The sequence below is a fragment of the Typopeltis vanoorti genome, chromosome 12 (assembly GCF_054136105.1).
Source record: "Typopeltis vanoorti isolate ZY-2024b chromosome 12, IOZ_Tvanoo_1.0, whole genome shotgun sequence".
Classification (NCBI taxonomy): domain Eukaryota; kingdom Metazoa; phylum Arthropoda; class Arachnida; order Uropygi; family Thelyphonidae; genus Typopeltis; species Typopeltis vanoorti.
Genome location: NC_143560.1, coordinates 53528118 through 53542093, shown reverse-complemented (window position 1 = coordinate 53542093; position 13976 = coordinate 53528118). Strand labels below are relative to the sequence as shown.

At 34.5% G+C, this 13976-nt stretch overlaps 1 protein-coding gene across 3 annotated transcripts in view; it reads right to left on the bottom strand.

The window, feature by feature from the left end:
* LOC150100793 (glycerol kinase 5) overlaps window positions 1-13976 on the bottom strand; it is a 329559-nt gene that overhangs the window by 32008 nt on the left and 283575 nt on the right. For all 3 annotated transcript variants that reach the window (XM_090401274.1, XM_090401275.1, XM_090401276.1), the window contains exon 15: window positions 10189-10352. In XM_090401274.1, the coding sequence (XP_090257400.1) occupies window positions 10189-10352 (164 nt within the window). The remainder of the gene's footprint in view (window positions 1-10188; window positions 10353-13976) is intronic.

The window sequence follows — 13976 nt, the reverse complement described above, 5'->3', positions numbered from 1 at the left end:
TCACTGTCATAGCACACACAACAGACTCTGGCAGCTTATTCCACTCATTTACTACTCTAAAAGTAAAGAACCTACCTTTAACACCCTTGCCCAGCTTCCATAGATGTCCCCCTAGTTCTCCCACCACCAGTCCTGATCTCAAAAATATCCTCTGAATTAATCTTATAGAAACCCTTCAGCAATTTGAATGTATCAATCATATCTCCCCTTATCTGCCTATCAACCAATTTCTGCAACCCACAAATCTTCAACCTGTTCTCATATGGTTCATTCCATAGACTCGCTATCATCTTAGTCACTCACCTCTGGATCCTCTCCACCTCCTCCCCATCAAGAAGAAACCTAGGTGACCAAATCTGGGTACAGTAGTCGAGATGAGGTCTTATCGAGGCTCGGTACAGAGGAACAATAACTTGCTTGTCTCTGCCCGTCAAAGTATTTTTCAACAACCAAGTGAGTTGATTAGCTGATTTAGCCACTTTTGCAACGTTCCCCCTAAACTTCATCTCCCTATCCACCAACACTCCCAAGTCCCTGGCCTCATCAACCTCATGGAGTACAATTCCACCAATGTGGTATACTGCTGCTAATCTTTTCATCCCAAAATGCATAACCTTACATTTTGTCACATTAAATTGACATCCATTCTCCTTAGCCCAGAACTCCAATCTATCCAAATCGTCCTGCAAGATTTTGACATCTACTGCATTCACTATTGCCCTACCCAACTTTGCATCATCAGTGAACAAATGAGCTGTTCCTCTTAGATCCTTCCCTATATTGTTAATGAACAAATTAAACAGCAGTGGTCCAAGAACAGAACCCTGCGGCACACCACTAGTCACAGGCCGTCTTTTGGACTCTACTCCTGAATAAAATACTCTCTGATACCTCTCCATCAACCACCCACCTATCCATCTCACCAACCCTATATCCATTCCCATATGTTGCAGTTTACAGATTAAAATTCCATGTGGTATCCTGTCAAATGCCTTAGCCAGGTCCAGCAGTATCACTGTAAACCCATTACCCTTATCTAGTTCAGCCATCACTGTGTTATAAAACTTGAGAAAGTTACTGAGGCATGATCTACCCTTCACAAAGCCATGCTGTCCCCTGTACAGTATCTCATTTTCATCAATCCAATTCTGTATTTTTCCCTTGACTACTTTGTCCAAGACCTTGAAAACGACTCCTGATATGCTGATCGGTCAGTAATTTGCAACAGTAGTCTTGGATCCTCCTTTATGCAGTGGAACTATTTTTCCCTCTTTCCACACCTTCGGGACTAAACCAAACCCAAGACGCAGATTAAACAACATGGTCAAGGGCACTGATAATTCTTTAGTCGCTTCACGTACGACCCATGCCGGTATACCATCCAATCCCACAGATGTATTCATATTAAGATTCTGTAATAGACTATTCACTTCCACTTCATTCATCACAATTCCCATATAAACTAAAATTCCTTCATTTTTTCAATGTCACCACCTGGATGACATACTCTTGCAAAGTGCTCGCTCAGTAATTCCACTATAACGACTGATTCAGTGACCACCTTACCATCAACATTCCTTAAAATCATTCTGCCATATACAGCTTTTTTTTTGCTTGCAGCATATTGAAAGAACTGTTTGGAATTCTCTTTAGCTTGCATAGCTAGTTTCCTTTCATAATCCGCTTTTGCTTTTTTTACCACACTCGTTACCCTTCTGTCCTGCGCTTTATACCATTCGTGTGCCTGCAGGTCACCTTTCTCTAAATTCCCTCCACAGTTGTTTCTTTTTTTGCAACTCAAGCTTAATCAACAATCAGCTATAACCTCCTGTAAATGCTCCTTGACCACTTCCCATGCTCTATCGACATCCAGCCCTTGCAGTTTTACATGCCATGGCACTGAACCAAGCAATCTCCTAAGCTTGTCATAGTTGCCAGCATGGTAATTCCACATATACCCTGTCTTAATCGAAAATTCCACACCTTTAGCTACCTCTCAGGTCAAAACCTTATAATCATTCTCACCAATAGGTGGCAACATGATCATATTCATGACAGTCAAATTCTCAGATGCTATTACCAGGTCAAGCACTCTCAAACCCCCTAGTATTTTCAATTACATGCTGTCTCAGATAGTTATCCCTTAATAATTGAATAAAATCCATTTCCTTCCTCACATGTGTCCTCTCCTCCTTCCAATCAATGTTACCATAGTTGAAATCCCCCACAATAATTACCCTCCTTCCACTCATTTCATCAATTTGTTTATGCATACTATCTCCACCATCTATTCCATCACCTGGTCTATAGCAGCACCCAACTGTATATTTTGTTCTGCCAGTTTCAATCTCACACCAAATAGCCTCAAATGAGCTCTCTTCACTATCCTGCAATACAACTTCAATTCTCCTTGGCTGCAGTTCATCAGCAATCATCAATAACACTCCTCCCTCTATTTTATTCTCTCTGTCCCTCCTAAACACAGTATAACCTACACATTCTATCCCACTAACTATATCATCTTTCGTCAGCCATGTTTCACTTGCAAATTCAATATCCCCTTGCAAAATGGTCACTCAGTAGCTCAACAATTTCATCTACCTGTGTTATCTCTATCTACCATCCACATTCATTAAAGTTATCCTTCCACAGACATTCTTCCTCCTCCTTCCAACATGATGAAAAAAAAAACTTTGGGATTTCCTTTTGCCTACTCAGCCAACTTCTCATAATCTGATTTTGCCTTCCTTACCATGCGCTGATCACACCTTTCTTTTCTGATACTTGTTCATGAGTTAGATGGTCACCTTTCTCCTTGTATACTCTCCATATCATCTTTTCTTTGCAGGCCTTACTTAATGATACTACTCATGCTTAATGATCTGTCTAACTCCTATCCTTGCATATACAGTGTGATATTGAATCCATCAGATAATCCTTTACTATCCCCCTATACACTGTGAACATTCCTCCCTTGCAGATCTTTTATTCCATGGTGCTACTTCAAGCTGCCTCCTAAGCATGTCATAATCCCCCGTCTTGTAGTTCTACATTCTAACTGGAATTTCCACATTTTTCTACCTTCCAAGTGAAGACCACATGATCACTTTCCCCCATATAGCCACCTTAGTTATGGACAATCTTCTGATTAGTGGCGGCCGGTGAAAATTTTAAGTGGGGATGCTGCATATACAAAAAACTTTTTTTCATAATCAGTAACGAATTTATTAATAAATAAATTTACATATTAAAAATTGCTTTATTAAAAATATTTCATCCTCACCACGAACAAACACCAATAATAAAAGTTTCATATCAATAGCAATGACAAGTGCAAACGATGAATATCGGCGTTAGATTGCAGTGCATTTGTTTTGTGTAACGATAATTTAAAAAATATAATTCTTTTCATATTTTCAACAGTGACACTCGTCATAATTCAGCCTTGTATCTATAATAAATAAATAATTATATGTTATTTTAACAAAATAAAATAAGATTTACAAAAAAAATAGTTCACCACGAACATGCGCCAATAATAAACGTTTCATATCTCACAGAAATAACGAGCGCAGGCATAAGATACACTGCCCAAGCAGCAGTGTATCTAATGACGTAATGTGCAATGACAAGGCAAACAAATATCAGCGTTAGATCGCAGTGCATTTGTTTCGTGTAACGATAATTGAAAAAATATTATTCTTTTCATATTTTCAACAGTGACACTCGTTATAATTCAGCCTTGTATCTATAATAAATAAATAATTATATGTTATTTTAACAAAATAAAATAAGATTTATAAAAAAATAGTTCACCATGCACACGCACCAATAATAAACGTTCATATCTCACAGAAATAAGGCGCATAAGCATACTAAAAATACACTGCTGTTTGAGCAGTTACAGTTGGGAATGATGTAATGTGCAATGACAAGCGCAAACTATCGGCGTTAGATCGCAGTGCATTTGTTTTGTAATCTAAAGCGTTAATCGAACAATTCCAATCATTAACTATTCAATCAATGTCAAAACATAAGCTATAAACTTTAACATGTTGTATTGCATTTATATAATGTTGTAAGCATTGTTATTATTTATAAACACAAACAAATTTTAATTTTTTCCTTGGGGGTGCTGCAGTGTCACAGTGCTTATGTATGGGCTGCCACTGCTTCTGATCCTATAACAAGATCCAACACTTGCACCTTGAGTATTCCCCTGCCAAATTCTGCTTCAATTTATTCTCTTCCAGTAAGTGTATAAATTCTATTTCCTTCCTGCCATGTGATCTTTCCTCCTTCCAATCTATGTCTCTTAAGTTGAAATTCCCTATAATAATTACTTGACTTGCACTGAATTTTCTATAATATATTTCTATAATAAAGTAGTTTCAGCTAGATAAGGGAAAAACAATCACCAGCATCATGATACTGCTGGACTTTGTGAAAGCATTTGCCAGAATACTGAAATCTGTTATGCAAACTGGAATGAATGGGCAATGAACAAAAGAGTGGTTGATAGACAGCACAGTAGTATATAATGATACAGAATAAAAGAAGGAAGACATTGATCAGTGATGTGCTATAAGTCTCTGTAATTGGACCACTTTAGTTTAATTTATATGTCAATAATATTGGAGACGGTTTGAAAGGGAATATTAGTTGTTTGCTGATGACACTAAAATAGGGAGGGCAGCAGAAAATAATGGTGAAGGAGAGATCTTGCAGATCTCTAAATCACCATTAGAATGGAATGGCATTAAACAGACTGACAGGTAGAGAAGGGTCTCAAGGAGAATAAAGAAGGTGGTGCAGGTCTCTATGCTTAAATGGGAGAGGATGTGAAGTGAAATTATCCACTTGTTTATTAATTGTGATGCTAAACTGGAGAGGGTAACAATAAACAAAAATGATGGAGATCTTCTGAATAGACTGACATAGCAGAAAAAAATAATTCTTTATATATATATATACTATAAAAGTGGGAAGAGCACGAATAATTCATTTGGATGATGGAAAAGAACACTAATGAATAAAAATAAGTTATTTTCTCTCTTTATAATCTCTTTTAGATTACTTGCCCTTAGATTTAATAACCTCATCTCCAGGAAATGACAAAGCAGTGAAGATGATTCAAATAACTAAGATGGCAACAAATCTACGGAATGCTTCCTATGAGGACAGAATGGAAGTTTTCAGGCTGGGAAAGTTGGCTGACAGGTAGAAAATATGAAAGAAAAACATATTACTAAGGCAGTTTTATAGGAAGACAGAACAAATTTTTGAATACATAACAGAAGAGGAGAGAACACAGACATCCCTTAAAATAAATGTCATCAGCAAGGATGCGAGAATAAACTTTTCTGCTTGGAGAGCAATAAACAATGGGTTATTGGAAGTGGTGGAATTTATGGAGAGATATGATTTTCAAAAGACCAGTCAAGCTTCATGTGGGATAAGTCCAAGAAGTCATTATCCCACTGAATGAAAATACTTTATAATTTTTTATTCCAAGAGTCAGGAAGTGAATAATTTTATTTTTTTTTTAAATAAATTCACTATAGTGAACCTGGTCTGACATGAGATGTTCCTTTGGTGGCTACTGGTTTCACTATAGTAAGACTACAAGTGCCAGAAAATAAACCGTTGGCTGTTTTCATCGATTACAAACAACAGAAGAAAAACTTATGCATCACATATCTATAGTTATGTTGGTGGAAGAAGATTATCAGATTAGATACGATTGACATTTTTCTTAGGATAGCAGATATTATTATTATTATTACGGGTATCTCCATGGAGTCAGTAGACTCATCGCGGGAGACCCAAACTAGCAAAACAATATCTGTCATATCTCTTCTTGAATTCATTTACAGACGAAGAGCTCACAACTAAGTCAGGCAATGAATTCCACTCATTCACCACCCTCCAGGCAAAAAACCTTGTTCTGACACCTTTGTTAACCACACTCTTCTTTAATTTCCAGAGATGACCTCTTGTTCTTCCATCACTATCACACAGCTGAAACATTTCCCCTGCATCAATCCTATAAAAACCTTTTAGTAGTTTGAATGTTTCTATCATATCCCCTCTTCTTCGCCTATCAACCAATCTCTGCAATCCACAAGCTCTCAATCTATCAATGTAGGGAGTATTTTTTATATCACTCACCAACTTGGTCACTCTTCTCTGAACCCTCTCCACAGCCTCCTGATCTCCAAGGAATCCAGGTGACCAGACCTGAGCACAGTAATCCAAATGTGGAAGTATCAATGCTTTATAAAGGGGAATAATAACCTCTTTATCTCTAGATGTCAGTGTGTTCCTCAACAACCAAGTAATCCTATGTGCAATCTTGGACACCTTAGCAATGTGTCCTCTGAACTTCATCTCCCTATCTACCAATACCCTTAAGTCCCTAGCCTCATCAATCTCTTGGAGTACCTTTCCATCGATGTAGTACACAGCTGGTAATCTTTTAATCCCAAAATGCATGACTTTACACTTTTCCACATTGAACTGACATCCATTTTCTTTTGCCCATTTTACCAGCTTATTTAGTCTGGCAGTGAAAGAACAAGAGATCATACCTTGAAATTTGACAAAGGTATGATTATCAACTGAGTAAAATACAGATTATGAACAGTCAAATGTACTGCTGGCAATTAAAATAACATTACATAATTGAAGACATGGTAAAAGAGAGATATATAAATTATTCTACCAATTTCATGGCTTGTAGATATGTTTAAATTATGTGGACATAAGTGATCACAAACAGATAAAATTGTATCCTGTTCAATGAAGTTTCCATCAAATTGTTTTAGAAAACACAAGGCATCATTGATTTACCCATTAAGAGTTTTCTCTTGTGTTTCTTCTAGGCTATATGTAGCTTAAGGGGGAGTGAAAACAAAGTTTTTCATTACAGAATTAACTAAGGTGTGATAAGTAACCAAGAAATAAGTAGATTTTTCCATGCAGAGTTGGCAGATAAGCTAATCAATTTTAACTGCAGCTACAGTCACCTTGCACTGAGAAACATTATTAATAATAGTGATGACATCGACTAAGTAAATGAAAAATGATGTTTGCTTGAGATGAAAAAGCAAATAATTAAGTTTAAATGACAGCTGAAGATTGCAATTACATGAATATAAGCAAGTCTTCAGTTTATTCACTAGATAACTTATAAATATGTTATAAAATTTGTTAACCATGTACTAGACCAGTGGTTTCCAAACTTATTTGGCTTACCACCCCTTTTCCAAAAAAATTTTTATTCGGCACCCCCCCCTGGAAACTACTTTCTAAGACCTGACCAACTCTACTTGATACATATAAAAGAAAATTGTATCAGCAGTTCTCGCGTTTTAAGAGAACAAAAAACAGATAGATACAGAAACAAATTTGCATTTTATTATAGTAGAGATTTTTAAAGTTTGGAAATAAGACACCTTGGAACTGAAATTTTAAAACTATTTATTGAAATCAACAAAAGAAACAAATTGCACGTATACATAGAATAAGTTACAGCTGAAAATTTAATAACACTATTAAAATTAAGAAAACAAACGTAAGTTGCACATATGTAAAAATTGCATATAAAATAATAAATGATCAGTAATATTAAAAACAATCCTAATGAGAAGGAAGACAGACCTGGTGTGCTGCTACCAATTTATTGATATTTGGCTCTACATTTGTCAGCAGCATTCTTAAATCACCGCAGTCAGCTATTTGCATTCAGTTTCTTTTTTTTTAGTTAAAAGATTTGTGACCACACTAAATCCAGGTTCCCACAAATATGATGATGGAAATGCGATTAAAAACTTTTTTACTACAGACCACAATCCAGGATAAAGTATGGGCATCTGCTTTTGCAACCAGTTTTTTAATTTGAATTCCAATTCCTCATTTGTTGTTACTTCTATCAGTTCTTCTTGTAATTGTAAAGATTCTTCTGTGTTTGTACTTGAAAATGGTCCAAAATCCAATCGAGTATTTTCATTTCAAGAATATCTTTAAATCGTTGGTTGAAATCACAATGGAGAGCCTCCAAGTGATGACAATAGCTGAGCACATCTTCATCACATTTTTCCACTGTTGATAAATTTGGAAATTGGATGAATTCAATTCATCCTAAGTTTCATTTGTACAGGACAAGTTTTGACACAAATGCAGAAATAACTTTTATTTTTATTAAATTCAGCTCATCTCCTTGGAGCTGCAGATTTGTTTCATTAAATTTGTTAAACAAGTCGGTCAAATAAGCTATGTCACTTTTGAAATTAATCAAGTTGGCTCGCAAAAATCATCTCTGTTTTCTAAAAACTATAGCACTGAGTCAGAGTTTATAAAATTGATTCAAACATGCACCCTTTGATAGCCAACAGACTTCTCTATGGAGAAGGAAGTGAATGAATTCATCATTTCCAATACAAAGTTGTCCAAACAGTCTGTCATTCAATGAATGACTTGTATTTTGTTGACTGCTGTAATTACATAATCTAATGACCTAGGCGATCACTCAGGTATTTGGCAACTAAATGTTGACAATGAATCACAGTGTACAGTGAATATATTTGGCACTGCCTCTTTGAAATATGCAATAAAAAAGTGACAGCACCCTACCATTGCTGGAGCACCATCGGTAGCAACTGACAAGATATTATTCAGAGGGATTTCTTTTTCTTTAAAAAACTCTTCCAATGCATGAAATATCAATTCTCCTTTAGTGTCAGCAAATAATAATTCTTGACAGATTTTTTCTTCTTTTATGTATCGTGCATATGCTAAAAGTAAGGCTTCATTTCCTGTTAAAGTAGACTCATCAAGTTGTATAGAGAGCTGGGTTGTTTTTAAATACTCACATAATGAGTCTTCAACATCCTGGGCCATTTCATCAATTCTTTGCTGCACTGTATTATTGCTCAAAGGAATTTTGTTGATAATATCAGAGACTTGCTTGTGCAGTACAGTGCATATGACCTCACTAACAGCTGGTAGGATTAGTTCTTCCTGATTTAGCAATTAGTAAGGAAATGTAAGAGATGCACAATCCATCATCATTTAGTTTGGATGCTGCTGAAAACATACCTGTCACTGTTGGTTGGTTCAGAATTTTTCTCTTACTGCTTGAAAATACGATAAATCCTTGTCCTTTTTAAAAAAAATTTTTTATCAGCATGAACTTTTGTCAAATATTCTTCTAGTCTTGAAGGCTTCACAGATTCATTTGGAGGAAAAAAAAAAAAAAAAAAATGGCAAATCAGGCACATTGGTAATGTTTTGTTTGTAGGTGACTGAATAAAGCCGTATTTCAAATATTCAATATTATACTGTCTACATTTCTTCTGGGGTTCAGCCATGACATTATCTGTAAAAAAAAGCTAAATTTACAAAATTGATGGAATGCAATTTCTCACATATCTAAACCAAATTATTTTTACAAGAAAAGGTATAAAAATACTCATGTGAAACCTGCTGTTTTATTGGATCAACAATAATTTGCTTTGTGTGTAATCCGTGTAAGTAAGGTACCAACTAGGTATCGAATATGCACTAAAATTTTGATGCACTACATCAAACTGCTAGTCACACAATTCAGAAACAATCTAAAACTGATTTCATATGTCTCACATATTTATAGTATTATACAGTAAACCAGTCATAATATGCACATGTTCCTACCAATGCATACTGGACTTGTAAAATCCTGATCACTTGAAAGTGTGTGCCCGCCAACACTTTGCTTGTTAAGACCTGTCATTGGACTTCAACACTGATCAGCTGTAATTTGCATTTTGTATGTTTCCTTGAAAAATAAAGCAACCAAGACCTTTAGTTACGTTATACAACAGTTATATCATCAAAATGTTTGATGGTAATTTTTTTTCAGCACCTAATTTTTGTCCTTGACGATTTCAATGTCCCCTTACTTCAATTCAATGCTCCCTTTTGCTCATGAGGCTGCCCACTTTGGGAACCACAGTACTAGACAATAAATACAAAGTCAAAAAACTTTATTCACTAAATAACTTATGTTATAAAATTAGTTAACTATGTATTAGAAAAGAAAAAAACAAAGTCAAACATTGGATACTGTAATGAGGCTACTTCATAAATTCTATATTAATCAATTCAATTTAAAGGTACACTTCTAAAGATAATTTGTTGAACACATACTTGATAGTATTCATTTCAAATTCTGCTTCATTCAGCATGACATCATAAATCTGTTTTACTTGAAAAGCCAGAGCTTCTAAAATAGCTCGTACCAAATGAGCTGAAGTGGTAGCAGAATTGACACCAATAAATGCAGCTACTGCATGGCTGTCATTAACTGGCACCTGGATAAAACATGACAGAAGATTATACATATATATAGAATATTATATAAAAATAAAAAATATTTGTACACACTCAATGTTTCATTTTAAAATACTTTGTATTAATATCACTAGTAAAACTGCAATATCAAAATATCAGCAACGTATGAATAAATACAATCAACTGAATTCCCCCCTCCCTATTAATACAGAGATTTAGTTAATACAGTGGTACCTCGCTAATCCGAACTAATAAAAACCGTACTTGTTCAGATTAGGGAAAAGTTCAGATTAGCGAATTTTCCTGCAAGATACAATAACAACTAGCATTTAAGATCAAAATAATCAGATTCTAATGGTACATCAATTTAATTCTGTAAATAAATGAAGTAACTGATAGAAAAAAAAGCTACTGTACTGTACTGTACTGAAAAACTTAAAAAATAATACAGTATACAAGTTTATTTTAGTAAAAAATTGAGCTTGTATGTGCCTGTATTGTTGAGGATTCTGATTTAATAAAATTGCATAGTTCAGTACATAACTTAATTTGCATAAAAAATATCACTTTCTTGTACATAACACAAAAAAACAAAATAACACAAAAAAGGTTTTTATTTCCTTGTAAAAAAGTCACTGATTTTCTTTTGCATCTTGGAAGCTAAACTTTATTCAGATGCTTCTTCTTGGAGTTGCATTAGCAATGAAATTTTGTGGAATGGTGTATCATTCTGCTTAGCCCATTCTATACACATTAAAACTCTCAACTGACTCTTCACGTTTTACTTTTTTTTCTTCGAGTTCTTTATCATCATCGTCTTCTAATTCATTCTGTAGTGTCATATTTATAATTTCAGCATCTGATTTGATTTCGAATTCACTTTCGGTTCTACCTGTAATCCATTCCGTAACATCTGTTTGTGAAATTTCAACATTTGGATTTATATTTTTAACAAAATTATGCACGTTTTGAATTTCCTCTTTTGGGGTATCACCATAGTTGTACTGTATAAAAATAAAATAAATAATAGCAGTTAAAATAATAATTATTAAATAAAAATACTAGTACACAAAATAATATGCAATAAATAAAACTTTTTTTTCTTTAAAACCGCAGTTCGGATTACTAGAGGGTTCGGACTAAAGAGGATCGGATTAGCGAGATATGACTGTACTTTTCATTATATGTAAAAAATTGTGCTAAAATGAAACAAAACGGACAAAACTCTGAATCTAGTGCTGCCAAGAATGATGGCTGGAATTATAGATGAAGCAACTAAGGATATGAGGACAGTAGATTATGTTTATTAATTGTATTCCCTGGTCAATTTTGTGATATGAATACTGTTCTATTTCTGTGGGATCATCTAGTTGATATTCACTTGAAATGCCCATAAAAGGCATCTCACTTCCTAGATGGGATTCAAACAGTTCATATGTTATGATGTGCTTGTGAATACCCAATAGAAGTTAACAAAAATGATAGATAGCTGTAGGATATCTGTATTAAAATTCAGATATAATATCCCACAATTTAAAAATATAAAAATGAATTGAAGTTAAACATTTTTAAAGTTGTCAAAACATTCATTTCTTTTTCTGTTGCAAGCAAGACAATTTGAGATGTTATTTTACTTTTGGCATCTGAAGACTAGCTTAAATATAAAATAAATTTAAGTTAGATATTAAAGTGTAATTATAATGTTGTATGAGCTGTCAAGATTTGAAATATTAAAATATTAAAACTCATTATGTTATTAATTACGAGAGAAGTAAAACTATTTTTGAAAATGATTAAATGAACTTACCTAATATATACAAAAGATTGTGAAATGAAAAATCATAAATTCTGCTTATTTTATAATGAAAGTAAAATTACTTTCCTGCATTATGAAAAGAACTTTGTCACTTCAAGCACAGTGCTGAAGGCAGTGACTGTCAAGTACAATCATTATACAGAATATATCAAGGGTGTTCAACCCGTCGATCGCGATCGACTGCGGAGCGATTTTTGGTTGATCTCTTGTGTATTCCTCCTTACTTACAAATTTAATTAAAACTGAAAACAATATTTTATTTATCATTATTTTGTATTATTTTTAATTCGCTTTAAGTGTATTGCTATTGTTTATTTTTCGTTAAACTTGTCAAATCAGTAATTTTCTTATAAGTCAGGGTAAATGAATTAATTTGGATCAGTGGAAGTCAAACAGCGAGCTGAGTGAATATAATTATAAGCAAAGTGTAAAAACTCGATTGTAGTAGCTTAAATATTAAATATTCCAAAGCACATTACATCGATTTTTTACTTAAGTCCCATGTGAATATTGTAAAAAATAAAACTTTGTTTCGGTATAGTTTGTATTAGATGTTTTTGTAAATAACTCTTTTGAAGCTAACTGTATATACTGCTTTAATAAGAATATGTTAGAGTGTTAAAAACAAAGGCAATGTTTTTGTCGTCGAAGCTGTACATGGCGACATTAGAAAGATTGTTATTGAAACTTGTATGTATGAGAAAGGCTTGTAGGCTGTAAGTGTAAAGATCTCCAAAGTCAGTCAGAAAGAGTTCAAACAACTTTCCGATGGCCAGCAACTTACAATCAAAAGAAAGTGGAGAGAACAAAAGGCGTGCCGAACTTGAAACTTAAGATGAAAGACTCATACCGATTCTTCGAGGGTTGCCAAACTTCATGCGAGGTCTCAGAGGAGGCCTAATAAAAAGGGACTGAAGCAAGCAGAAGGGGTCCCAGTTCCAGAATTGCTGTCAGAGAGGAGGCCGTCCGGTCCAGAGTCGCCGTCAGAGAGACTGCCCGGATCCACGTTGCTTGAGAGAGGAGTTTCCCGCTTCCAGAAAGGAGCTTCTCAGTTCAAGACATCGCTAGAGAGAGACTACTTCTAAGCTGCAGACAAGGTTTCAAATTGCCGAAAGGAAGAGTTCCAATTGCTGGAGAAAAGATTCCAGGCCAGATTAATGTCAGACATTCACCAGTGTGTTGCATTTTCATTACAATTTGATGAATCAAATGACTTCACTGATATTGCTCAGTTAATGGTATTTATTCGCATGGTATTTCAAGATTATTCAAGTAAAGAAGAACTTTTGAAAATTATGCCGTTATTGGGAAGGACTAGGGGAGAAGACATTTTTTCGGCATTTGATGTATTTGTGAAACAACACAAACTTCTGCTTTTTAAACTTGTGTCTATTACTACTGATAGTGCTCCTGCAATGACAGGTGATAAATCAGGCTTCATTTCATTATGTAAAAGCGATTTCATTTCATTATGTAAAAGTCTAGCTGACCCTCAGAGTAGTGCAAGATCAAGGCAACTCTTGGTAAAAGTAGCATAAGCTCTGATCACTAATCTTAATATTTACCCTTAATGCAAAGCCTTCCAATACGTGCAGGTGCAAACTTGATTTGTTTGTCTGTTTGCTTACTTGGGAAATGAAGTAAAACCAGGTTTAAAATAGCTTGGTATTTTTAACATTTATTATACCCAAGGTAAAATACTTTCTACATTTAAATCTCCTCCTGAGATTCTTATTTAATAAGGTTAAAACACCTTATGGTAACTTGTTCTGGTAAAATACTTATAAGCTCTGTATTACTAAAATCTTGGTATTTCTAGCCTGGCTCC